This window comes from Varroa destructor, unplaced genomic scaffold (genome assembly GCF_002443255.2).
Source record: "Varroa destructor unplaced genomic scaffold, Vdes_3.0 BEIS01000006.1, whole genome shotgun sequence".
Taxonomy (NCBI): Eukaryota; Metazoa; Arthropoda; class Arachnida; order Mesostigmata; family Varroidae; genus Varroa; species Varroa destructor.
In genome coordinates this window covers 4,600,156-4,627,414 of record NW_019211459.1, presented here as the reverse complement: position 1 = coordinate 4,627,414, position 27,259 = coordinate 4,600,156, and the positions used below count along the sequence as shown (strand labels likewise).

The 27,259-nt window shown below is 43.6% G+C and overlaps 1 protein-coding gene across 1 annotated transcript in view; it reads left to right on the top strand.

Moving 5' to 3' along the window:
* Positions 1-27,259, top strand: part of LOC111253328 (uncharacterized) — a 35,320-nt gene that overhangs the window by 3,297 nt on the left and 4,764 nt on the right. Inside the window, exon 2 of the mRNA XM_022812576.2 lies at positions 24,300-24,780. Within this exon, the coding sequence (XP_022668311.1) occupies positions 24,436-24,780 (345 nt within the window). The 5' untranslated portion in view covers positions 24,300-24,435. The remainder of the gene's footprint in view (positions 1-24,299; positions 24,781-27,259) is intronic.

Genomic DNA, 27,259 nt, shown 5'->3' with positions numbered 1-27,259 from the left:
ATGAATTTAGATTAAGCTTCTTCGTAGCATAGACATAGAAAGAGTCTTCATAGCAATTACAAATACCAACTCAAGTAACAGTTGAGGTATTAGAACAGTTACATCATTCTTACTGATCTTCTTGAATATGGCGATAGAGAACACAAGCGGACCGACGCTAATGCTTTCCAACTAAATGTTGATTATTGTTTAGCAATAAAAAAAATAACGACATAACATGAAATCTGTGATCTGATATCTCTTAAATAAAAAGAGCTAACTATTTAAAAAACTAAGTGAGTCATGGAGTCTCATCAGATATTTCGCAAAAACAGCTTCGGTGGCTTTTCAGGATAATTGGGGAGATCATGACGTAGCAAAATTTTCGTTGGTCCATAGATTTCCACGGCCAATGAGTACCTTTGATCTGCTGACTATATAATGAACATCATATAGGACGAAAATCCGTCTAGGAAAATGAAATTTTTATGCAGGTTATTCCATAACTGCTAACAATGTCAGGGAAAAAAATACAAATAAGTGTTGGAGAAGCTAAAAGCGTTGCGTTATATGAACTCGATCCAACCGCAACAGCAACGTAGTTCTAATTTTACCCGTAGAAAATTGTACTTGAAGAAAACGTATCACTCCTTCGTATTACTAAGTCTTCATAATAATACACAGAATGGTTGTAAACTTCAACGCTTAAGTATCTTATCATATGCACACTGATCACTTTCAATTTGTTTAGCAATATGTTTTTGTCCTATATAAAAAACCGGACAGTGAGCAAGCATGTATATGGTGTACACCTATCATCCGGGTAGCTTAGATACTGCCATTCCTGTACTATGGAGTTTTATCGTTATCGTCTTTAGTTTGTCCTGCTTTTCTTCTTTTTCTCTAGATAAATACGTCCTTGAATTGCTTCTAGTTGACAAACAAAACCCTTTGAATAACGTGTTGGATTCGTGTGCGGGATAGTCGGGCAAATATTAGTAAAGAATTTTTCTGAACGATATAGGACACACGAGGATCCTTCAAGTTTGATATACCTTAGAAAAAGCGGGCAGTTAATTAGAAGAAATCTCTCCGGGGGTATCGGGTCTCTAATGAATACTGCATATACACTGTAAGTTGTGCTTGACAAGATGGCACCTATTGGTAGCTTTTTTTGCCTTTGAAAGGAACAGAATAATGAAATAAATTGTTTTTGTTTTATTATCGCTATGTATATACAGTTCATGATTACTGCTTGTAATTGTTCACAAATGTTGCTGAACAGAAAAATAAGTATAAGGAATATATATAATAATGTAAGTAAAATAAAATAAGTATAGACTAAAAAAAGAACTTAGTTGAATAAATTTCCAGCCAACTAGCCGAGTTTACGACTCGACCCGTTGACGTTCAATTTTATATACGATAATACGTTAATTTTTATACGATAAGGATTTTTGGAACCGTTACTATGACGATTTTATTCTTCCTTTTTTAGAAACCTATTGTTACAATTATATATATATATTATAATATATATATATAATTATATATATATATATATATATATATATATATGCGTGTGTGCATGACGGAGCTGTGTTGCTGATACTGTTGCCGCTTGCCGACGTATCAACAACGAAGCCATATAAATAGGGAAAGAGTTTTTAGCGAAAAAGGCTTCAGTTTTATCCATTGATGATCCCAAATTTCGCTCCGGTGATGTAGACGTTGAGCAGCTCGCGCTAGTCCGGCAGCCACTATCGGTCGTCTGCGTATCTCGGACGTTCTATGCAACTGGTATTTTCGACTTTACGTCCGAACGCTCAACTAGTTTGTACATGGCCTTTGGTCATGGGTGTGGCGTCATGAGAAAGACCAGCAAGTCAGTGAGGGGCTCAGATTGTGCTGAAGAAAGAACGGGGATGTGCCGCCGCATTAGGAAAATAGACATGGCAAGACGGATTGACAAAGTAGGGTAACAACCGATGCAAAAATATATCCAACCGTCCTAGGGGCAAATGGCCGCCATCTCACTGCAGGGGGTAGGAGGCATTCGATAAACCGAAGAGCAATCGACAGATTGACGTTAACTGCGGTCAACGCGGTCGTGATCACAGTCGCATCTGTTGCTGTTATTGTTGTTGCAGGGTGAAACTTCTTCTAGAATAGGGGTGCTTACGTGTCGCTCCTACTCGAGTTGTTCAGGACAAAATTTCCCTTTCTCTCTTACCGTAGTAATGAAACTTCTGTATCAAAAAGGCTTTATTCCCAAAAAGCTGCAGGCAAAAAATATTCCAATTTTTAGAAACAAATGAGATTATGTCAACAATAAATCTGTGTAAGTATAGCCGTATGCAGTAGAATAGAGCGGTGAAGCACAATAGTGTAACCTATCCAAATCCCCCCCAATTTACCCCGTGATAGCTGAATAGCTATTTGAATAGTACTTATCTGCGCTTGTCACAATGGATATAACCCTTTTTAACAGTATGAAAAGTTATTTAAAAAAAAAAATCTGTCTATTTATTATATCTTATAAAACGTATTCTTTTCCAGTTTATTAATTTTGGTTTTAATTTATACGTTTCTTCTTCTTCTACATTTAAGTGTGGATATTGAAATGTTAAGGTTTTTTTTAATAGATAAACACTTCTTTAGTGTATTCCTATTGTGTCATATTGATTATTTTACATGTTATTATTTTTAGCCATCTGGATATAGGTATACACATTTCAAAATAGGTCAATAGGCCCAATTTCCCTACGCAAGCCACTGTTAATGTCTTTAGATATTATGAATCCAAGTGGCTTAACGTAACCTATTAGGTAAACATTCGCTTTCGACTGTGGCCCTGAGCAAACAATTACGATATTTCTATTTCAATTTATCTTGTTTATTTCGACTTTTACGAATACAGTGGACCTTCATGATTTTTTCTTGATTAAATAACTTTAAACCACGCGCCATTAGGGAACAAAACTGATATATACTCCAGTTTTCTAGAAACTTGGGAGACAAAACCGGCCGAGTTTATTCCAGGAAAGATAGGTTCAGAAAGAAGAACGTCTTCTTTCAAGTCAAGGCCAAAGCGATGCGGAAATCCACCGAAGATTGGTAAAGACATTAGAAGAGGAAACCATAGATGAAAGCACCATACGTGAGTGATGAAAACGTTTAAAAAGCGGAGATTTGGAATGTTGAAGACCAGCGACGAGGTGACCAGATGAATTTGAAGGACAAGGAAGGATTGCGTAACCGAGGAGGCTTTTCATGAACGGATAGAATGGAGTCTGATGGCTCTGTCGGCCAAACTGGCATTTCACATATAACGCGTTACAGAATTATAACCCGAATACAAGAAAGTGCGGAATGGGCCTTTCGTTCCGGCTAGTTAGAATGCACGTAACGTATTCTATGTGCAATCTGAAGAATTTTAATCAATAAAAAACCCGCCTGACGCATACAGTTGCCGTAGATGAAGCATTGTCTCTACTGCCAGTCGGAGAAGGACCAGGCTAGAGAATGGTGTGGCTTCTAAAAGAAATTGTCGAGTAAGGTGATGATAGCGTTAGCAGTGGACATCGGAGGTATCTGCTACTATGAGGTACCCATCGAAATTGAAGCACTGACTACAGCCCGTTGCCTTGAGTTCTTCAAGAGACCCATGGACTATTGGCACGGCAATCGCAGGAACGCAGTCTGGTTGCTTGATGATAATACCATACTTCATCGCCGCACCTCAATTAATCCCTGGATTGAGCAAAAAATATACAGCATTAGCTTTAATCCGTTCATTCTCCCAATAAGTCCGTGTGATTACGGGAATCCTCATATCCTAAAAAGGGCAACAGGTGGACAGCTGTATCTCACTATCGAAAAGCTCTAAGTAGAGAAATTCACTCGCGAGAACGAAAATGGCAGGTGATATATGGCGGTCTAGAAGCTATCTAGATCTACAGAAATTAAGAGAAAGTACTTCTAACACATATTACTCTGGTCTAACTAGTTCAAGAGCTATGTAACTTTAGAGTCCATCGGATTCGTTTGTACTAGCTTAATATTTTCTGCTTCAACCTACTGCAAAAAGTTGAAAAATAGGATGCCATAATGCGCTGTAGGTGAGTCGTGAAACTGTAACACGTTCTACTAAGGGTTATACATATGAAAATTGACTGCATCGTAGTCGCTCGTATCTACTTAGGCCAATATGTAGTTGAAGATTGGCTTGCCGACATTTTCAATATACGATAATATTCTTCAAATATTGCATTTACTGTACGATAGGCTCACAGTAACGCTGATGGTTCCCAGATAGCAGCAGTCGACGCCATGAACCAACGAAATCCACCGACGAGGGAATAGCGAAGTGCTAGGAAAAAAAAAAACTAAGAATTGTTTTTTCTTCGCCGCTTCCTTTTTTTTTTTTCTTCACTGGCTTATTCAGTACAAGACAGAAAACTGAAACTTCAAACTGGGTAGCCAATGTAGGGCGTTTGTATAGGAGTGCAGGTTCACGGTTGAAGTGATATGCTTTTTTTAGTTCTGGGTTTTCCCAGACTTTTTTGCAATCTTTTATAGTGGTCGGATTGCTACGAAAGTCGGATAGACGTTGACGCTAGCTTCTTCACAGTTAAACCCTTGACAAACGGAACAAACTTAAAATAAATAGTTGCGATTTGAAAAAAAAACTTGTTTGCTAACTTGTTCTCAGTAGTAAAAATACTATTATTTGTCGCTATCGATAGCCCGACGGAGATCGACCTCCCTCGGACCTTCAAATATTATATTAGTATAATATAAAATTATGGCTAAATTCAACGGCTAGCACATGACCTGGGCAGTTTCACAGGTGGTTAATCAACAGATCCCAAGCTGGCTAGCGTTCGTAATGTATTTATTCATTATTGTTGTTATAGTATCGTCAAATTTAAATATTGCTCCCGTCTTTCCCTCTCCCAACATCCTCTCCGTCGTAATTGACGGGTCTTTCGCGCTTTACGGTAAAAACGGTAAGAATAATTATTTTTAGTCGTCGACATTTTTTTTTTTTCACTTTTATGTCTTTTTCGAACTTCATTCTTTCGAATATGTTCTTCTCCATCGTCAGCGGCTGCATCTTTATTTTTATATTAAACAGGGCGGAAAAGGCAAGCAGGGCCGGACTACTATTCACATCTTTACAAGCCCGTCTTTAGGCTTACGCCCTCAGGAACGCCCTTTACCCGACAACAGCTCAGCCCATATCCCTCAAGCTCCGAGCACTGCTTTGTGAACTCGCTGTCAGGCCATAGCGACAGCATCGTAATCCAGAAGTGGAACCTTAGGGCGAGAAAAAGTTTGCGGCAAGAAAAGTAGCAGAAAGCCCATCTAGCCGTCCAGAGGGTTCGACGGCTGGGTCAAGAAACGGGGCAGAATTAGGGCGGCGTAAAATTAGCTCGTCTTTGTGCCTAGCTGCCGGTTGGTTAGGCCCGGCTGGCTAACTGGCTATACTAGATGGGGGTTTCTTGTACAGCTAGCGTGAACCATTACTAAGATGCATACATTTATCGCTCACACAGAGCCGTTCAATGCCGCGGCAGTGAGCAATACCATGGTGGCCGGATTCAATTCCGCAACGACTACTTAGCTGCCTCATTCCAGGGAACGCACCGGAGGTATGGGAATTTTTCAGTGAAAGGATTTAGCAGAACCTTAAGGCGCGCGATGTTAGGTATTGTTTCTCTGTAATTACATAACAGATCGATGATTTTCTTTAGAGGGCTAAATATCGCAGTTTCGATTCAGGCGAACGGAGGACGCGCCGACCTTTTCTCCTGGTTTTCTGTTCTTGTTCGGGCGCATTTGTGTTGTATGTGAAGGTGCCTATCCATAGGAATTAAGGTGTACGCGCGCATATGAAGGAGCTTCTCGGCGCAGTGATCCGACGGCGTGCAGAGTGAACGGGCAAAACGTCGGTCGAACAGAAACGTGAAGCTGAACACGAGTGTGTGGCAAATCTAATCACCAGTACTATTATTGTTTCTTCTGCCTCTGGGATTGCCATTTCTGCTGGTGCCATGTATATGTTTGTATATGCGTAGGCGGTGCCTGTAAGGAAGGCAACTAAGAAAACAGGGTACTTACTATTGACTGCTCATAGTCTCGACTAGGGAACAGGTTAAGATAGCTGGCTCTGCCGCGACATTTCGATCACGACAACGACCACTAAGCATCATTTGCGTTCGCCGTTCCGTCAATTTCCCGCTGCACCACTGACTACGATTATTGGAGTGGTCCCGGTTGAGTCGTTCCTAGAGCTGACTGTATGCTTTTTTCGATAAACTTCTCGTAGCCGCCGTTACCACGTCGCCGCCGCCTCTCCGCCCCCAAGTTTCTCGTTCCCTCGTTGCTTCTTCTTGCGAGTAAATTTGCAGGTGGAGAAAGATAGCTGTTCCGTCTGCTCTCTCCGGTTCTTCCTGCTGGAGCTGCTGCAACCATCGGGCGTCGGCGTATTCGACTCCGTTCCTGCTTTTCCGTTTGACTCCTGTCCAAAAAAAAAGTCTGCTCATTCCTGGGCCAGGACTTATGAGCAGCCTTCCTGCCCCCGTATCTACTTACAGTTCTGCAAACTCGTCGACTATAAATCTTTGAGGTGTTTTCGTTCAACTCAATTCCTTCTTATTCGCTGGCTCAGTCCGGCCAGTCCCGATACAAGCTAGCGTAACTACGAATTCTACTACACCTACGTATTCGTATAGAGTCTTCGATGCAGCGATAGTGGAAAAGCAGCTTTCCTTTTACCGCTATTACCGCTAGTTGTGGTGATAGCATAGGCGAGTCTGACGAGTCTGACGCTTCTGCGGCCGAATCGGCTGTAGTCTCCAGTGCCATAAAGTGCCCGAATACGAACTCGTAGGAAGTGGCGCTAGGTTTTCGCAGACTTTCGGCAATTAATGAAGTCCGACGGACCCCGGTTCCGTCGTTAAGGTAGGTGGGGAAAGGAACGAGATTTTCGATAGGCAAAGTCGCTCTTGTACGGTTCGTCCTTTGCACTGGATATTGCATTGGCCATCGCTAACATTGTTGTAGTTTTTCGACGACGCCGGATGTTGTCGTAATCTCTGTCATCGTTGGTATTCTATTGAGCACTTAGAATGCCTGATTTCGTTTTATTATATACTAGCCTATGTGGTAGATAAAAGTGTATGCCGTTTGACCGCATGTAGTAGAGTACGATAAGCACATGCTACAGAGTCCAACGACGAATACGCAAAGGGCATAAACAATAGTAGGAAGACAAAATGTAGGAGCCAAATAACACAGAAGGGAGCAGCGGCAATGGAGATAACAACGCGCCAATACAGTCAAACGGAGCGAGTTACTTCTCTCCCTCGCTTGGTTAGAATAATGCTGACAAATTGTTTTTTAAACGAAATACAATACATAAGAACACTGCCATTTTCGACAGTAAAATGAATATTTACCCTAGTCCTAATCGTCTTCGGCATAGCCTTGACGCACTCGAGGTACGATTATGTTAAGAAAAAGGCAGTGGCAGCGCCAAAAGCGTACGCACAAACACTCACACAGAGCGTGTATATAGGTTATAAACTTGTGCTCTTTACCCTCTATAGCATATCATCAAGGCGAATAAACACATCCTTATTTCTGATACCGCATGTTGTTGACGATGTTCATGATGGCAATGTCGTTGTGTGGATACCATCGCCCTACTACCGGGGAGCCACCGTCTTTACCCCTTCTGCCACCATCGACCATTATGGCCGCATCACCCGTTTACCTGAATTAACAAGTTGGCCTAGACTGGTGCTGAACATAGTCTACAAAAGGTTTCTTCGACTCCTGCCTTCAAACCTAAACGATGTGATCTACCCAAATGCCCTCAGTACACCGTAACCATACGCTTAGCAGCTCCTATCTCCTGAAACAAGAATTTCCATACGTGTGCGTCTGTCGACACTCTTCTTAGCAGGATATTTTAGATGTCAAAGGACGCCGGAGTAAAAGCAGAAGGTGACAATTTTTGCTGCGTCATTGGCACCATCTGCAGCAAGCTGAATAGGTTAGATGGGCAGACGACTAACTAGGCCAACTGGTTAGCTAGAGAGCCAGCTGCACTGTTCGCGCTTTACCTGTAACAAACGAGGAGCTGAAAGGTAAATAGGCACTATGATAACACAGGATAAGGCAGGAACGAAAACTGTTGTGTTAAGCAGACGGCCGCCTCCACCAGCCGCCGTCGACACCTAAAAGATGAGATGCCAAAAAAGCGACTGACAAACGGGAAGTATACGTGGGGTCGGGGTGCCAGGCGTTGAACGGAGCCGAACAACGTAGATTTACAAACACAGGTAGAGGCACGCCGATATACGGGGGCATAGCAAGCACATTTACTCTCCAGTATATACATGATGTTTATGGAGATATTTGTAGGTAAGGGCGGTAACATTGGTGGTGTGGGTAGTAATCTAATGGTGATGATGGGGACGGAGATTCGATCCGATCTTTGTGTGCACAGACACATGTAGCCCGTTTGCCAACAACAAAAACAAAAGATAAAGGGACTAAATTGACTCGCGAGGCTTTTGTGTTCTGCGTATCACGGACCGCTTTCCCCTCTCGTACCATGAGATACGCGTATGTAAGCATGCTATGCGGGTAGCCATCACGACAAAGGCGATATGTACACGAGTAATACACGAGGATTGTCACCGTTGCACAAACTCTGCAGTGGTCATCATCCATGGTGCTGTTTTTATGGTTGTATCGTGATGTGTGCCTGAATGATAGCCTATATGCTGCTGCTATATCACAAATGCAATTTGTTGATTGATTTGTACCTGTATGTTCCTACGCGAACCTTCTGTATAGCCGGTTTTAGCATACGAATAGACGAAAATTATTTTTTCAAGCACGTATCGTCTCTGTTAGTACCGATATTCTATCGATACCGAGCTAAAGCACTCTGTTGTACAGTAAGATGTGCATAAGCTGTGCGAGTTCGTAACTCGATTTCGTATAACTGTATCAATCGAACTTAATCTTTCGACTCGTCACGACATTAACTTACATTTTAGTCGACCGCTTGCGCTATTTGCAGTGTGCCCACAACGCACTTACGTCGTTATATGAGCGATACTTGGTAATGATAGGCATCTTCGCCCCATAGCTTTATGTCGTGTTGCCAATGGCTGCAAAATGAATCCAGCGAAATAGCAAATCTCGGCAGATTATAGGTGGTAAAAGATAGAGAAATATAGTAGTGGTAATGAGACGGACCGACCAGCTTGTGCTTGCCGAGTTTCGTCTACTATCTGCAGGCAACAGCGATGGTTAGCAACAGGAGCCTAAGGTAGACGACGGACGAACTGACTGTAAAATAGAAGGGAAAAAAAAAGGTCGGCGGACGGGAATGAGAACTTTCTGCAACCACTATCATTCCAGCCGGCACCAGAGTGGCGTGTTGACCCGTGAAGATTCTCAGGATGGCGGAAAGTTCCATGGTTGCTTTACTTCGGGATGGCGGGCTAGGACTGGCCGAACTTAGCCAAGCAGCCGACAGCTGAGCTATGGGTCGGAACGGGTGGCTGATCTTTTGCCTTACTCTGTTCACCACTGATCGTCGTACGTACAGACGGCACTGCCGCATAGGCAGTATCGCTATACGTTTACTGTTGGTGATTGCGGTTCCATTGCAAGCCCGGTGGATTCCGTAATGCTGAGTAAGGCGTCGCCAACGTCGTCTGCTGGTAGTCGCCGCCTTTGTCGCAAAAACTTTTCCTCCCCCGTCCTCTCCTTACTGATATTGAAAGTCATGCACGGCTTGCGTCGACACGCACTGGCGTGATGCTATCGATGCAGGCGAGTATGACCCTTTTGTTGGAAGACAGGCAGACAGGCAAGCCGGTCGTTTTCCGGCTTGGTGTTTGGGTGGTAGTGGCCGCGGAGAAACTGGTGCTCTAGCGTGTCCTGCAAACATCACAACTACCATGTGATGTGTCCTGGCATACAGGACTTGCGTTGGAGCCGGAAAGGGTCTAAACGGTTGGTCGATCGGTCAGTTGACGAGACATAAAATGGTAGAGCCTGCGGGAACTTGTTGTCCGCATCAGTTTTTGGCTACTAGTCACCTAATTATCATAAAATATATACTCTGATAGTGGACGATGAGCACAATTACTTTTTTGGAACCCGTTTGCATATGCGAAGAAGGAATTTATTTTCACTGCATTGGAAGCGCGGGAACACGTAATTCGCTCTCGAGATAATTTCTTGCCTCCCTGATACATATTTATATACTTTCAGTTATATTATAATGTCATTGGGTTTTTGTAGCAGATTTTCTATTAATCTGGGTTTCGACAGAAACAATCAAAACATCTTATTCTAGATTAAATATAGGTCTTTATCCATGTGCAACATAACAGAATCAATAGTCGTAGGAATAGCTACACATATTTGTTTCCAACTTAAATTCAAAATTTCCTAAAACACGTTATCAGCCGTGTGCTAAATTTAAACGTCGGTTGATCTGTTTAGAAACTTCTCTTTATCGGTCTAAATGTTTATGACGTCAAAATAGAAATTAAAGTGTAATAAATTACTTTATCAATAAAATTGCAAATACAAGACCGCATAGATATGCATGGGCCGAATTTTTGCAATTTACGTTTAGGCGTACATTTAACACGACGGCACACAGCTGCGTGTCACCATAATTCACATAAGGCCAAAATTATTGAACGCAGCCATTGCCGTTTACTCGCACATGGCAGAGAGTGTATTCTTCGTCGGCTGAAGCTTTTCAGTGAATCGCTGACGGCTCCAGGCACGCCATTGTCTTTTCCGGCAGCGTAAGGGCGTTCGTCGAGATCCTGCTAGAATCCGTCTGCTATCGCTCACCAAGTACAAGTAAGCGAACTGTGCGTGAACATGGAGCAGGGCAGGGGTGTGGCGGTAAGAGCGTCAGTGGTGGCTTAACGAGAAACGGAAAGCCCGCCACTGCGGAAGACAAAGTAAACTAAAGGCCCCCTATTTCTCAATAGTGAAACTGCTGGCCATAGGCAAGATGGACTGCGTAGCAGGGTGCCAACGGGCGAAAAAGCGACCACCAATAGTCGGAAAGATGTGATGGCTATACCGACAGAGTACTTGCGAAAGGGGTTCTAGCCCCAGAGGGAAAATCGGACGCAGAACTACAATCAGACCACAAAAAGCCGAAGCAAGCTTTAATGCAGCTGTCGCTATGGCGGCAAGCTTACGCAGAAGCAAGATCAGCCAGCAGAAAAATAGCTGAATACAAACAGAATAAAGACTCCCCCTTTAGCCATATCAATTCGGCCCAAGTCATTGGTATTGCCACTGTCACAGACGCGGCGCGAGCCTTTGCCGTCGTCCTGTGTAATGACGCGTAAATCTGAAAAAGGAGTAGCAGCAGGAAAGGCACCGTCGACGGCACCGCCTCATAGACGCATTGAGGAGCAAAGCAGAGGCGGCGGTTCAAGATGAACTTTTCCGACTCAAGATGGAACGAAAGGCTCGCTGGGTGACGTCTCTCGTGGAGACACACAGCGCGAAAGCCGTCTCAGCCGCCACACGCGGTAGAAGCATGTGCCCGGAGCATCAGTAAGGTGCATACTGTATTGTCTTCGCATATTGATCATAAGTCATCTTTAGAAAGAGCTGGCTTTCAGAGTCATGTTGTATCTTTTGGGTCCCTCTTCACCACTTTTCGTTTGCCCGGGTCTCTGAAAAAAAGAGGAGCGAGTAAGACAGAGATGTTAGACGATGAAAAGTGCCTTAAGTTCCCTCGTTTAAAGGTGGCTGTCTGGCAAAATAAATGTGGTGTGCCTGTCATGCGGCAACAAATACGTGACGCTGTAACACCTCCTTTAAAATGGCATTTCGAAGCAACGGAATGAGAGAAATGACAACTCAGTTCGGGTTACTCGAGAACACATGATCATATTCTACGCAAGTAAGGCGTAAAGTGCCTCAAGGGGACTGTTTAAGTAGCAAAAGGGTTCATTTGGTGCGCTTGAATATTGATCAGACTCCTCTTTCATCACTATTATGATGAGCCTCGTAACGAATCTCACTTCATGAAGGTGCTCACACAGCTTCAACGTAAGGACGAGATTTTCCACCTTGTTGTTGTGCTTATAAACTGCATTAGTAGTGATCCGCACATTGGCTGTAAGTGAAGCATTTGGCTAACCTATAACTTGCAAACGAGTTCGAGTCACGAAAAGTACAGAGTCTTAGTAAGCACAATGTGTATCCCGAAACTGTTACTACGTGCACAAACGTCCAAGCAGGGACTGATTAGGTTATTCTAATCATCTTCTTTAATTTGACAGGGGACATCTTTATAGCATCTATGCCCTTGCTGTACAAATTTCTCTGAAGCCGCCCACAATGGGAAGAGCTCAAGACTGCTTTTTCCAGATAAGTTTTTCGAACTGTTTTATTAACTAAATATAAAACTTCTTCTGCAATAATGCAAAATGCTACTTTCGGCTAAAAATCGCTCATTCATTTTTGTTTGTAGCCAATTGGGCCTAGTCTAGTAGCCCATTCCTTTTGTTCGACTAAAATGAATTCTCTTCACGAACCCTAAGCAAATAGCTACCGAAAAATTTAAAAGATAAGCTAGAAGCGCGTACGAACACGCCAATACGAAAGACTACCATAAACATGTGGGCCAGAACAAATACACCAGGACGTTTGTTAACGGTATGATGTAGGTTACATACAGAAAAAAAGTCGCTTATGGATGACCATTCATACTTTCGGTCTGAGAGTATATATACATATCCTTTGTCTATAATAGGTTGAAGGAAATGTATTTGTTAATTGTGTTCGGCCGCGCTTCAAGTAAGACGCATGTGGGTAGAGTGACTGATCTGGAAGTACTATAAAACAATTACAGTAGGACTTGCGTCAGTTGGGTAAGTAGTCATATTAACAATGTTAAGGTTACGAGCTTACTAGGACGTTTTAGAAGACCAATGCGCGCTATACTTTATCATTAGAAGACATTCACCTTTGAAGGAAGGTAGACTTTAAGGTCAAAATTTCAACAATAAATGACGGATTTCTCTATGAGCAAACGAAGAAAAAGATTTTTGACTACTTGCTATGAAATTTATCTCAAAATTATAGATTCTATGAAGACCCTATTCGTCTAGTATTTCTTCTAATAAAAACTAACTTCGTTTGCTTGTAACGTGTATTACTTCTCTATGAAAGGCATTTTTGCAAAAAATAAGTGGAAGCCTAGAAGTCATTGCATAATATTTATCAGTAGCTAACAGATCACACTGCATGTTGACGGGCGTTGAAATTCAAACATTCGAGTGCGTTACACGTCGGCTTCCTATAATGCGTCATATACTTTATCATGTCAATATTTCCGTCAATTTATTTCAAAGCGGCAGTTGCTGAAGGCGGTCCTCGGTCAACTTCGCTTGCATAATAGTTTGACTGCCTGGCATTTATCGTCCTTCCGCTACTTCAGCTCCGTGCCGATCCACACTGAACGCTCGATAAATTCTTAGAATAAATGCCTTAGTGTAGTTATGGGCACGGTAATGTTTGTTATCATCTTGGATCAAGCCTCAAATTGCTGTTTTATTGGGACAGTTCGGCCTTTTTTCTAAGGGCAAGTAGGCAAAGGACCGCTCTGTTTCTGTTCACAGAACCTTTTCTTTCCCTGACCAGTTTCATAATGTACTCACCTGTGCAAGCTTGGACCATATGGGGAAGAGCTTCTTTCCTCGGTTGCTACGGCGACTATTTCTAAAACATACACAAGTAGACAACGGACACATGCGCATGTACATCGGAATGTAGGAAGGCTGTACTAGGCTGACGCGCTGTAGTCCAAAGGGCCCAAATGAAGGTCAGTCCACCGTTAGAATGCTCGAGAGCTAGCGGTGTTGAGAGATAGGGCTGAGTGCGTCGCGCTGTTCTGGCTGGAAGCAACCTGCCCAACCACAGGCCGACCACAAAATCAGCAGGGATGGTAGAGGCATGGCAAGCTATGGCAGTAACGCTAGTTACACTGCTAGTGGCCTCGACGAACGATCGACCGAAAGAACGGACGGTCGGCGGACGGAGTGGTCTATCGGGCCACCATCCAGCAAAAGGAGACTGGCGGGCGCATGGGCGGGTAACATCGTTACGCTTAACCTCTTCATCAGCATTCAAGCAGGGGATGTTGGCCTTACGGCTGACTGGCCTCCACTGGTAGCACCAACCGGCCCTGGCTCGGAAGTAGCCTCGCCTCTAGTCGCGGTTGACTTGCGGCAGAGAACGCGTGAGAGAGAGGTCGCCTGTTCGGCTTTTCGAAGCTCTCGGGTTGCCTTAATGCTGAACAACCTCAGTCTTCATCGAGCTTCGGCCGTAATAGAAGCTCGGGCGAGCCGGAAAGCCACGGAGAATCAGGAAGTCCCACAGTTAGCCTGTTCACACAGCCACACATACATAGTGCAATGCATGGTGGGGCATCCACCGATTTTAGCGTAGGCCTATACGACTATGTAGAATGAAGAAGGGGAGGTCATAAGCAACGGGTCACATTGACGAAAGTGTAGTGGACCGGGGGGCCAACGTTAAATTTAGATTTTAGCTGAGAGGCGGACGGGCGGAAATTGCGAAGCTCATCTACTAAATACACACATATGGAGGCGATGGGTGAATAAAGGGAGCGACGCGGGTATTGTATTAGAGGCACTCCAATATGTAAGGAAGGTTAGCCAGGCGTATTCGCAACTGAATGCCATGTCTTCTTAGTTTTCCTGCTTCTTCGACTTATGACATCCAAAATGAAAACTACCAACTGCGACTTTTTTAAATTGAAATTAAGATTTCTAATAGCAAAAACTTCTGTTTGTGCCGTAGATGTGTCATGATTTTTTGGGAAGCGCAAAAAAAACAAAATAAACAAATAGCATCTTTAGTGAAATAGAATATAAGCTGGGCAATTCATCGAAGTTTCAACTTTGAATCCGTGACCTTTCCTAGAGAACTTTTTTTTTGCCTGAATACTGATTCCTTGAGCAGTGGTTTATTTACCTGGCAGTGTATACAACAATGCTCCAGTTCTTTGAGCTGGCGGCAGAGAGAATATGCCTGTTTCATAATTACACATTTATTTAAGCCATCATAAATGAATAAATTTAGATATCAACGAGAAGACAACTACATGTACATATATATACCTCTCCATTGAAATCTATTAAGTGATGCAACCGCGGTTCCTTATATAGCAACTCACCGAGGGCTGCAAGCTGGTAGGCGTAGAGGGCGTAATGATTTGTTGTTGGGGCAGGAACGTTGGGTGATGCGTCTTGCCAGCCACACATTAATCATTTCAATTAAGCACGTTAACGGAGAGACAATAGTAACCGGTAGCCTGCCGCCGACGGTCATATGACTCGTAAAGGACATACAAGGGTACGGTAGGCCAGCGACAGGATCTACAAGATACCTCACAGTTGCGAAGAGGTAACACCGCTGGCTATACAACTGCACGCAGTACGATTTGCGAAAACAAGGATGCTAAGCGTCATAGAGCGAGAATAGCCCCCTCCATCCACCCCCCGATAAAGAGATAGACATAAACAAAGTCAAAATTTTTCGAAGGCGGCGTTTGCTCAGTCGCTCATTCGGCCGGTCCCTCTACTCCCCAACAAAGTTCCCATACGGCATCTACTCAGCTCGGTTAAGCTCTTGAAGCAGTTCTTCGATCCTCTCCGTTTCACGTTGCTCGCGTTTCTTACACTCAAATACCTCACGCTTCTCTATTCTATACTATTACCAAGTACTCTCGATAAACTAAGGCTCCTTAATTCCAGCCGGCCCGGCAACCACTCTTTAATGTGCTCAGCTACCGATTCCCGGCTTACTCTTATGGCTCGCACCCACTTGTACACTCAGCCATTCATTCCCCAACAGCCGCTCCGCTATTCGACTAGAGGTATTGCTAACGGCCATCGGAACAGCGTTCAATCGGTGCGCTTTTGTGGGACCTAGTGGTGACCTAGGCTACGAGTAATAATCTGCTAATATGGAGCTATTACTGTAAAGGTCGCCTCATTTTCTACAAGACCGGTTAAATCTACGAGGCCGTTTTAGTAGCCACTGTCATGTTGAACACCCGGCGACGCGTCGGTTTTGGTAGTTTAGTCGACAGTCACGTTCAGCATTGCAAAGCTCGGCGGGCCTTACTTCGGCCTTCCATGACGGCCGCGGCAGCACAAACGGTTGATAGCTGTCATTTTTCCACTGGCAAATCGGCATCTGATTCAGCCAACCCCGGCAGTCTTTCGCGTGATCCGAGCGGGACCTTCACACAACTTCGCATTTTTGTGACCGTAGATATACTTCAAGCAAGACTTCGGCCGCTTGGTATCCTGTCGACCTAGACACTCGCCTCATGTTACCGCTTCGGCGCGACTTCACTCTCGTTTCGATGCGAGGTGAAAGCCGAAGTCGTGTTTCGTTTGTCACTGTGTGTTTTTTCGGGGGTCGTTAGTGGCGGAACGGCGAGGCCGAAACGAAAAGCGTTTGCTGCTGCTGCGCGAGACGGGGCTTAGAGGAGCGGGCAGCTGAAACTCACAACGTCTTCTCCTTTCTGGCAACGAGGCATTACACCTAGTGAGACGAAAAGGCGACACCACATGCGTACTCCTTCGTTCTACTAATAGAGAAACAGAGCGGGGCAGTCTCAGTGACTGACAGAGGAAGCAAGGGCGAAAAAGCGAAAGTCAATCCAGCCAGAACAAGAAGGTAAAAATTAGGCAAAGGAACAAGATGGCATTGTAAAGTATTGCTCGGTATAGGTGCTGAAACCATGGCCATTGTTTAGACAGATAAATAGTTGATTTTGTCCGGGAAAACTTGACGCTGAGCTTATTACAAACGATAAGTCTTTCGTTTAGTCAGTTAAATGTTTAATGTCCCGGTCTTCCATGTCGGTAGTAAAAGTGGTTCAAGATGCAAGATTGCCTCCTATCTAGTATCCACTTGAAGTTTTCCTAATTTTCTGCGGAAAACGTCGGCGGGAGTATTAGCGATTAGGAAATCTTGTCCAGAAAATGGTGTTTCTTTGTCTACTAGCTGCATCTTTGTAGATGATTCTTCTTAAGATCGCTTGTTATCCAATCTTTTGGCGAATAGGTATTTTTCTATATGTATTTCAGAAGCCTTGTCCACTTACAGGTGTAATAGTTTGATGCTCATATTTGTAGGATGGCACTGGCCGTCAGGTAATTGTATTTGCTTAGGACCCGTTCTTTATATTTTCGTTTTATGAGTCGTTGTCCTTTTTGGCGGCACAATTAAATGAACAATTTCGTTGAGCGCTTTAAGACCACATAATTACTTTGACGGACAACATCCTTCTCGTTGTCAACCGCATAACAGAATCACTACATACTTCTTTTGACTAACTTATTAAATAACAGGGCTCCATGCCATGAATACTATGTATAGTAAAACATGAAGGCTCATTGTACTAGCGTACCAATAATAACTTATCTATTCGAGTTTTAAGGCCATTTCATAACTTCGACATTGTGCTCACACATAGATGTTATTATAGATAAATCAAACTACGAGGACAACTCCAGGCCACCTACGCAGAAGTTTTCTCGACAGATGGTAACAGGTGCGCTGACTCCCATAGATTACTACTAGTAGCCGCCCATCGCAAAACTATAATGCCATACTCTTGCATTAATCAGTATTGTTCTTAAATGGCTATTATCGCATTCAATAGCACATTGCGCCTCAATGGGCGCACTGCTGAGTGTAGTTGGGTATAGATAGGATTTGAGGATGACCTTCATCCTAAGCAAAGTAAGACAAAGGCCAATCAGCTACAACGATGATCGCTCATGTTACTTCAAATGTACATCTATGGTCAATTATATACTATAATAAAATCCTGATATACTATTATCCATGTATTCATTCGCCTAGAGAATAATGAACGTCAGCTTGTAAGTTTTCAGGACTAAGTCTTCGTTCGAATATTTCGAAAATCGAGCTATGCATCGTACGTTGAGTGGTATTTCGAATCCTTGCTGCTGCACAGAACAACGAAAAATTTAGAATAGTAGTAGAAGAAGAGAATAGAAGTGAGGCCTGATCATGAAAGGCAAACAATAGACAGCCAGGACCAACGAGCCCGGTAGGCAGACATAAGCGCTAGCATGTTGCGTCGACTGTAAAGGGGCTGATTTTCTTGCAAGACGGTTTTATCTTCTGGTACTACCTACCTTGCGAGATAATAAACAGCGGACAGCGAAAATATGACATCGGTCGGTTTGATATAGTTCATGGCACCCTTGCACTGCGGCGTACCCACGCGCATAGCGGCGGTGGGGCTGGTGAAGAAGCGGCGAGAGCTATCGCCCTCTTTCTTTCCCTATAGCACAAACCTATCGAGCCCCCTGGTCTTTTCACGATCACTCCCGGGATTTGCCCAGGCATACAGCCAGATAGCGCGGCATGCAAATTTAAGGTCGGCTCAGTGTTTCCTCTCACTAGATATACTGCTATGCGTCTCAAGAGACACGCTAGATGAGTGCGGTTGCTGGGTGAATTATGAGTTAAACAGCGTTTTCTATTCACTAACGCACTCAGATATACGGCGTATAATTCAACGAACATGTTCTAAGTAGTCATCGCAGATATAGTCAAAAACATAAAAAAAGAAAAGAATAAAATGACGAAAACGCTCCTTCCAAAGATCCACCGCTCAAGACCTAAATTCAGAGTTCAGGTTGTGGCGTAAGTGTGAGCAATGTTTCACACAGATACGCATTAGCTCACAAAAAGACAAACAAAAAATTATCAATACTGACGTTGAGCCGACAAAGATGGCAGCGACCAGGCTGAATTTGTTGGTTTTACAAGTTATCTTCTTACATGATATCGGCGACGCGTTGCTGGCTCAATTTTTCAGTCTGATGAACGTTACCCACTATATTCGACTTGTGCTGAACCTATGTCAGCTACCCGGGTTTGCAGGTACTGGAGCAAACGTATAGTGAAGTTAAGATCGTTATCATAGCGGCGGGATGTCTAGGTGCAGGTTTGATACAGATATGCAGCATCTGCCCAACAGATGCTGCCGCATTCAAACAATGATGTCTTAGCCGCAGCCGCGTCCGCCGTCGTTGGTCATAGCAGGGAAGGAAGCTCAAGCGAACACCTCCTCTGCGAGCAATCTTTTCGAATGAATGCAATGTTCAACGTAAGCTCGCTCTCCAGGGCAGCGGACCGAAAACTGGTCGGGATTTCAGCTTACTCACTGCGTAAAGCGTAGCAGTTGGCCGAGACCGCGCAGCGGCTCTGCGTCGGCAACGAGACAGGTGGCGATATAAATAGTTTCCCGAAGGGCGTATACATTGCAACGTTCGCTATTTCCGATGCAATCCAATTACTTTCAGTGACCCACCGGGGCCACTGAATCACTGAGCTAGCCTAACTTTCGCCTCCCTCGACGCTTGCTGCCACGATACCCGATTTCTCGTCCATCCTGAGCGTCGTTCCGTTCCATATCGTATATATGTCTAAGAACGAATTCTGTTTTTACGAAAATAAACGACTTTCCGGGTTCGACAGAACACCGATAAATCACTTGGCAGATATCCTGCACATAGATTAAAAAGGAGTCTTTAAAAAAAATATTATATATATATATATAAAAGAGTCCGTAGTACTCACTCACGCTATCAATAGTTGGTTGCATAATTAATAACAAAGCTTTGTCAATTAGCCCATTAGATAGAAACTAGTTTCTACTATTAGACATTTCATATGTCCCCTACAAAATTACGAGTCTCTGTTAGATGCGTTGTATCGATGTACTCTATCAGGATACGATGAGCTTCGGAAATGCGTTTGATGTCTATTGTATATTGTCTGACCTATTGACCAGATTTCTTATACCTTTCGCTCGATACCAGAAGCTGCACGTTGGTTTCCATAGTGAAATAGGGTGCTTCCTGTTGCCACAAAAATGTTCATGTTGTCCGGCTCCGGCTAGCCTAAAACAGCAGCTGTTATAATAAATACAATGATGTTTATATCAGCGCTGATTCGAAGAACATTGGCGCTTCTACAGCTATCATATATAGATACCTCTTTTTTCCTCATCATTTCTTTAAATACGGTAAGAAAGGAATAGCAGCAGATTTGGGTGTTATTCTCCCGTATCTAATAACAGGCTGTAAAAGACAACCCACAACCTAATCGTCGTTGCTAATGCCCTCGACGGTAATGATGAGTTCGTATGAAAACACACGATATCACAAGTTCATTACTACAGCTGGTGCATGGAAGTGATGATCCATATTGCGTTAATTGTAATCACAACTTAAAACTCTCCTCTGTTTTTTACTTCCTTCCTCAAGAAGTAACACGCTCATCTCCTACGAAATATTCTGTCGTGGTCGATCATGGACGACGCGTGTAGTCAGCATGCATTGGGCATACGTCGATGTAAAATAATGCCCACCTTGGATACCTATAACTATCCCGATGTCACTACTACGTATATATATATATATAAAGAGGCGCAAAGATGTTAACGGAGATGGGGGTTATTGGTCAAAGAATAGCTTGTTCAGGCCACTTTGAGGGACTAAATGAGCGAATGAATTAGCAAATGAGCTAACATGGAGATAGAGAGATAGAGATCTAGACTTTGTCTAGATTCTGTCTAATGCTGCCTACTTTGGGAAATCTCAACACGGCTACACCTCTGGCTTTTGTACGATGAAGTAGTCTTACTTAGGGGACAGAATAAACACTCCAATTAATAACCAGGTCCTGTTTAGATACCGCTACGGATACAGCGAAAAGGAAATGGTCTATATTACTAGGATATTTCGATAAAAAAATGTATATAGACTAAGCAGCATGTTCAAATAAATAAATATGGATGTAATAGAGAAACACTGGAATTTTGGGCTTAGCGGTAGTGAGCCAGCGGTGAGCTATCAAAGATCTGCAACAATAAATCTAACAGCAATCAACCCTTTCAGTGTAAATTTGTTAAAAATAGTAATGAGAAGTCAGCGCCAAAATTGTAATTGTCAGATCGTCTCGACAAGCACAGAGATTTTAACATGACTGGTTGTTGTAAATAATTAAGGAAAGCTTAAATACATTACCCAGTTCTCAATTGTTGCTCGGACAGTGAGGTGTCGACATGTGAGAACAAAGTCGTTCGGTTCATCGCTCCCTCTGCGTACGTTTTCTCCTGCGGATCAAATCTCCACTGGACTATGACAGGAACCGACCAAAAAGCCACGGCGCAATCTATCTGGGGTGGCGGTATAGATCATTGCCGCAGGGCAATGCAACACGTCGTCGCTGTATCTAGCCAGGTGAAACACATTGTTTGATCCAAATCGTCCGTTTCCCCCTTATTTCCTTCCGTGTTGTCTGTATAGTGTATACTTCAGCTCTAGCATAAGTTAGCGTCTATGTTTCGGTCGTGGAAAGTGGTAGGAAAAAGGGGCCGGCGCCTGTCCTCTGGCCGCTGCTTTTCACGTCTTCAGAGGGCACGTGTGCTGTTGTTGCTACTACTGTTAGAAAGGCAGCTGCACCTGCGGGTGCTGCAGCTGCCTGCCACAGCTATGTGAAACTGGCCACTGCCACGTCAGCAGCGTTCGCTTGCTGCTGCTAAAGTGGTTTATGGTTGTTCCAACGGCAAACGGTATTAGGGCACATAGATAAGACTTTTCCTATTCCGTACGACGTAGACATACCGCCGAACCTACCGTTTACTTATACTTACCTTGGCCACGCTGTTTCCATCCAAAGCCGCCCATCCATCTACAAGCGAAGAGGATGAATGGTCCAAACGAAAAGGCAAATCGAGGGGAGAAATAGGACGAGGAGCGGGAGAGTTGCAGGGGTAAGGAATAAGTAGCATGGCGAAGGAGTAGCATGAGGTTCCGAGATGACCAAAGGGCACTGTGGGATCAAGCCAGCGTCAGCCGGTGGAAGTGAGAAAGGGACTTCCACGAAGTCAGAGGCACAACCAGTAGTAGCAACAGTGATAGGCAACAGTGAAGAGTACCTTAACACGCAAAACCAAATACAGCTGTCCTCTTCTATCGCAAACGGGATTTCGACTGCCTGCAGAAAAAGCTGAAGAGAGCCGTCGGAGGGGGGTGACAACGGGATCCTCCAGCCTATTTCCAAGAGTCTTAAGACTGGATACAGGCCAAAGGATGGGGTTACTTCTAGTCGTCATTGGGGACAAAAGCGTAACGGCGCAGCCGCTATTTCTTCTGTTGGGGCCATCGTCGCCGCCATGGTCGAAGCTAGTTACCATCGGTAACTTGGTTGGACTAGTCAAAATAATGCGACTTATTCGTTCTCGTCGTCACTAGTATGAGTGAGCTCAAGTGGTGGCCGTTCGTTTGGAAGCTAGCGCCAAGTGTCCTATGGGTAGTCTTCAAAGACAGTTGGTGGCAGCTAAGGCAACAGACTGGCAGTGCAACGCATAGAGGTCGGCAGATTGTCTTAGGTAGACAAGGAACACCGAAATGGCGCCGTCTATGGTACGCTTCCTTTCAATACAGAATCTGCCATGGCTAATATCAGAGGAAAAACGAGAACGATAATGGCGACAATAACTGGGGACTTGGACAGTTCGAACACATTAGTATCGTGCAACTTGTTTAAAAGGACACGGTTTGTATGTGTACGTATCACTGTAGCCGTTATTAGTATTCTGTACTGTTACTTCCATCGGCTCCACACAGGAGTTCGCTCCTGTCAGTTCATTCGGCTGATTTGTATAGGGCGACTGTAGCGACCCATTTGGAAGAAAGACCCAGAGATTTTGGGGAAAGGCAGAATGCAAGGCTGAAGGAAAGCAGAAAAGAAACAGTAGGACAAAGTAACAATGTTGTAAATCAGTACGAAGTGCTTCTGCTGCCAGTTAGGCCTGTGAGCGAAAAAAGAACCAGTACAACCAACACCTGCTGCTAAGCCCTCTCGTTGACCTCGTATTACGTTCTTGCCCCCGTTTCTCCCTTTGCTTCCTCAGATCAGACGGCCGAGGGTCAGACTAATTCACTTCAGGCTGAATAAGTCCTACCCAACTGCCTTCCAGCTAACTCTGTCAACGGTACAGTTACCGTCAGCAGAAACAACTTCCGGTCGTCAACATGCGTAGAATTAAACCATTCGTGAGATATTAGTAAAAGCAACTTCCTTTCTTCGCTGTTATGACCGCGTGCTGTAATTCTGCTGATTACAAGACGTGCTTAATCATATTTTATTCAATAACAAATAGCTAAACATTAATTTTACAACACTGTGCTCCAATGACTGTTACGAGACGATTGATATGTAAGATGTTGTTAATACCCCCCGTGGGCAATTAGGCTTTTCTATGAAATAATACAGCCATGCAAATTGACGTCTGTCTTCCTGGGAAATTGTTTCTTTAAGTGAGTATTGTCAGTTTTCAGTACGCACTTAACGCGCTGTCCCTAGTTATACTGGAAAGTATTCGCCGATAATGGCCCAAAACAAGTGCAGGTTTAACGTTTGGCCTTGTTTAGTCGGGCTTGCACGGTTTGGCCTTTTCCCACACTCTGCTCTCTTTATTCTAGCTAGAACACGCTGTCGATGTATACACCGTTGAAGTTACAGCTCTTTGAAAGTGTGTGAAGTATATTAATGTGTTGATAAGCTTAAACATCGACAACGTGTAGTATGGTGAAATTGCCTTATTGTCATTATGTAAACTCTCCCAAGAACGCTTATTGTAAGCTTAGTTAATCCTATAAAATCGGACGAGGAATGAAAGTGCATCGCTTCCTAGCGCAGTATAAAACATACGTATGATTAGCTAGAGAAGACACAGATTTTCTCAGGAGAACCTAATCCTTATCTAAGTTAGTGAGTGATAGTCAACAAGTCGCCTCGGGATGCTGGAGCCGTTGAAGTCGGGTCGTCATAATCGGCCGGCCTCGATATAGTTTTCTATAACCTCATGTAGCCGTGTGTAAAAAGTATCTATGATACGAGCAGAGCCTAGTCATTAGGAGTTTGTTAAATGTTGTGCGGTGGTTTCATTAAAGCTACAATAGGTACACCGAAAATTTGAAACGGAGTTTATGTAACCTTGACAGTGATTACTTAATGATAACAGTATAAGACATAATTGTAAAATTGCGTAACTCGGGTTTACCAAGCGGCAAGCGTGTATGATCAGCTACGGCTTTCAAAGATTCTTATTTATGCTAAGAAATTCATATTTTCACATATTTCAGGTGAAAATTCGACTGCTTCTCTTGCTATCTCTGTCGGGTCTATAACAGATAACAGCGCCCCAGTTGGGCGCCACTTACGCACGGAGCAGCTGCGCTGAAGTGGAGCACCGGCTCGTGCTCCATTAGATTTGAGGGGATGGCTATAGGCTCACGATCCGCTTGCCATTTGCAGTCGTTCGCGTCTCAGTCAGGTGACCCTAAGGTTCGGTGGCGTACCTCTTTTCGAGCAGGAAATAGCGGCCACAGTAGCTGTCGATGGGCCTACAGCTGTTGGTTAGCACTTTTAAGCTTGCTCCTACTTGTCTCGCTTGCTCCACCAGCGGGCGCCACAGAACCGAAACGTGTTGCTAGTCGGAGTCGAAGCCCGCGCAGGACTTCCTCAAGACATGTTATAGCCCAGTCAACATCGCAGACACAACATACTTCAACAGTAAAGCATTCGGCGAACGATCACAATCACAAAGCTCCACATCACCTTAATGTAAGCACTAACAACGACAACAAAATGTTGAAAGCGGTTTTGAAAGAAATAGCTGAACGAAGTGATATTGACTAAATAAACCATTTTCGCTTTCTGATTATGTTGCATTGAACAATGTATAGTAGCTTAGTTGTGCCGCATTTATCTAGAGCGTGTTTTTTTTTTTTTTTTTTTTTAATCTTCATAGTTACAGGGCACTGTCATCCACTCGTAGACTTTTTCCATGCTACTGTCACCTATATATTATATCTAATAATATGTACAATGCATACCCGTGAACGCATGCAGATTTGACAACAATAGGCGTTCGTGTCGCTAACTACAATCTTCAGTATCGTACCGAGTAACAGCAAGACTTTAAACGGAAATTAGCCATGAAGCTGTCCTGAAAATCCTGGTAACATGTAAAATGATCTAGAACAATTGAAAAACTAGTACAAATATTAGATGCGCCTAGAATCAAACGATAAGCTAGTTCATGACTGCAAACTACGGTGGTTTGTGGTCATTTTGAATAGGTTACACAAATAGGTAAAACACCGCTAGTGCCGCTAAAATTCTGCTAGCAGTCGTCAAAACTAATCTACAGAAGAAAACAGCCGTCAGTCAGGCCGTTACCCCTCACTGCGCCCTCCAATACGTAATTCTGGGAATTATCGACATCGGAAGGCTTCACTGCCAGCAATAAAAAAATAATAAACATTTTATTATGGGTCTTCTGGCTGATGTGGTCTCACGGCCTGCAGAAGACCGCTGAGCTAGCGAAGTGGAAATATGCTACCATGTTGAACTTTTCGAAAATACGTTTTCAACGAGAGCCTGTGTATTATTGTCCTGGTATGTTATCCAGCAGGTTTGTAAATTTCGCTCTTCAAGAGTATTGATGATATTTACGTGTTTATAATCCTTGAAGGTTTACCACGCATAACCCGAAGGGTAAAGCCGTTACTGAAGCCAGTTGCAATTTCAATAAAGTAGCAGCTGGACCGGATTGAACACTATAAAAGCCCGATGATACTCCAAAATGAGAAAACGTGTATACCAAGCGAAGTGTGTATATCCGTACACTTTAATATTAAATTTTGTTCCAGAGTATTTGCCGCTTATAGGCCGATGAGACTTTGTAGCAATGTGCGCGATTGAAATGAAAAGACCGGAGTTGTTTCTACAGGAAATTCTGCCTACAAGTGACTTTATGTCATATTTTTTGTTTTATATATGTAGCCTATAGCTACTACAGATTGCTACATGCAATATGCTACGTCCGCGTTGCTATATGTTTCCTATTTTCTATGCTAGCATCAAGTGTTAGATGTAACAACAGGAAAAGCACACAAATGATATTCAGAGTGTCCATAAAAGCCGGTCCGCTCTTTTCGTATATTTTCTTCATAGAGGATTTGCTCTATAGGGGGAGAGTTTAAAACCACTTACCTATCCATTACGATAGCTGACTTTGTCGAAGATCGTCTAAAAACATTTTTTGACTACGGGAAAAAGAGGTTGTTGACCTAAGATACTCTCGAGGTCGCTGTTTCTTTGCTATGCTTTAAAAAAGCTTTAGCGCAACGACCGCACAATCTTGAAGACCCCACAAATCCGTCGATAGTGTTCTCTCTAGCGTTTTTTCTTTAGCTGTTCCATAGTGTGGGCTAAGTAGAAGCTCACAATTGGCACACTACTATAGCTAGTCGCTTGTTGGCTCGGCATTATCAATATGGCCACCTTTACTACCTAAAATTTCCTTATCACAACATACATCAAACATAGTAGCGCCTACGCTAAACAACATACATGCTTCACTGCTTAATTAAATTATCGTTTCACTCCTAAATGTCTTACTATATCCTATCAGCATTTTAACCCATTACTGAAAAGAAGCTATGGATTAAAATAGACCAATCGTATCTGAGTGCCAGCTTGAGACTTATCCAAGCTAAGGTGCCGCCTAACTTTGTATATATAAAGAAGATTATTCTCGTTGTTCTCGGCTGTTCCTTGTGTGCGGCATCTCGATGAAGCGCTTTTATGCGGTTGGCTTCCTGGCAGGCCGGTCGGTGAACAGATTACTAACATTTCAATCGGGAAAGATTAAGGAGAGCAGTCGGAGGAGGACGAAAAGCCGCTCGGGGGGCGTCGAGAAGAGCCCAATAGTAGGAGCTGAGGGAATGGGAACGAAGATCGGATGAGGCAATGGCAAGGGATGACGTTTTTGTTAGGAAGTAAATAGGAATACGATATTGGTTGTTTTCGCTTTGGGCCAACGAACGCCTTGGTTGAATGAGTGAATGGGTCAGTCGCGGGAATGGCGAAAGACTTAGACAGGCACGAAAAACAGGCCAAAGCAGACTTATTGAGGAGCGGGCAGAGGCTCATTATTTAGTGAATAGGATAGAAAACAGGATCGGAACGGCGGCTGTACTATTACTTTGTCTTTATCTGCCCTTCAGAGTGCGCTATTTCTGGGGACGTCTGCGGC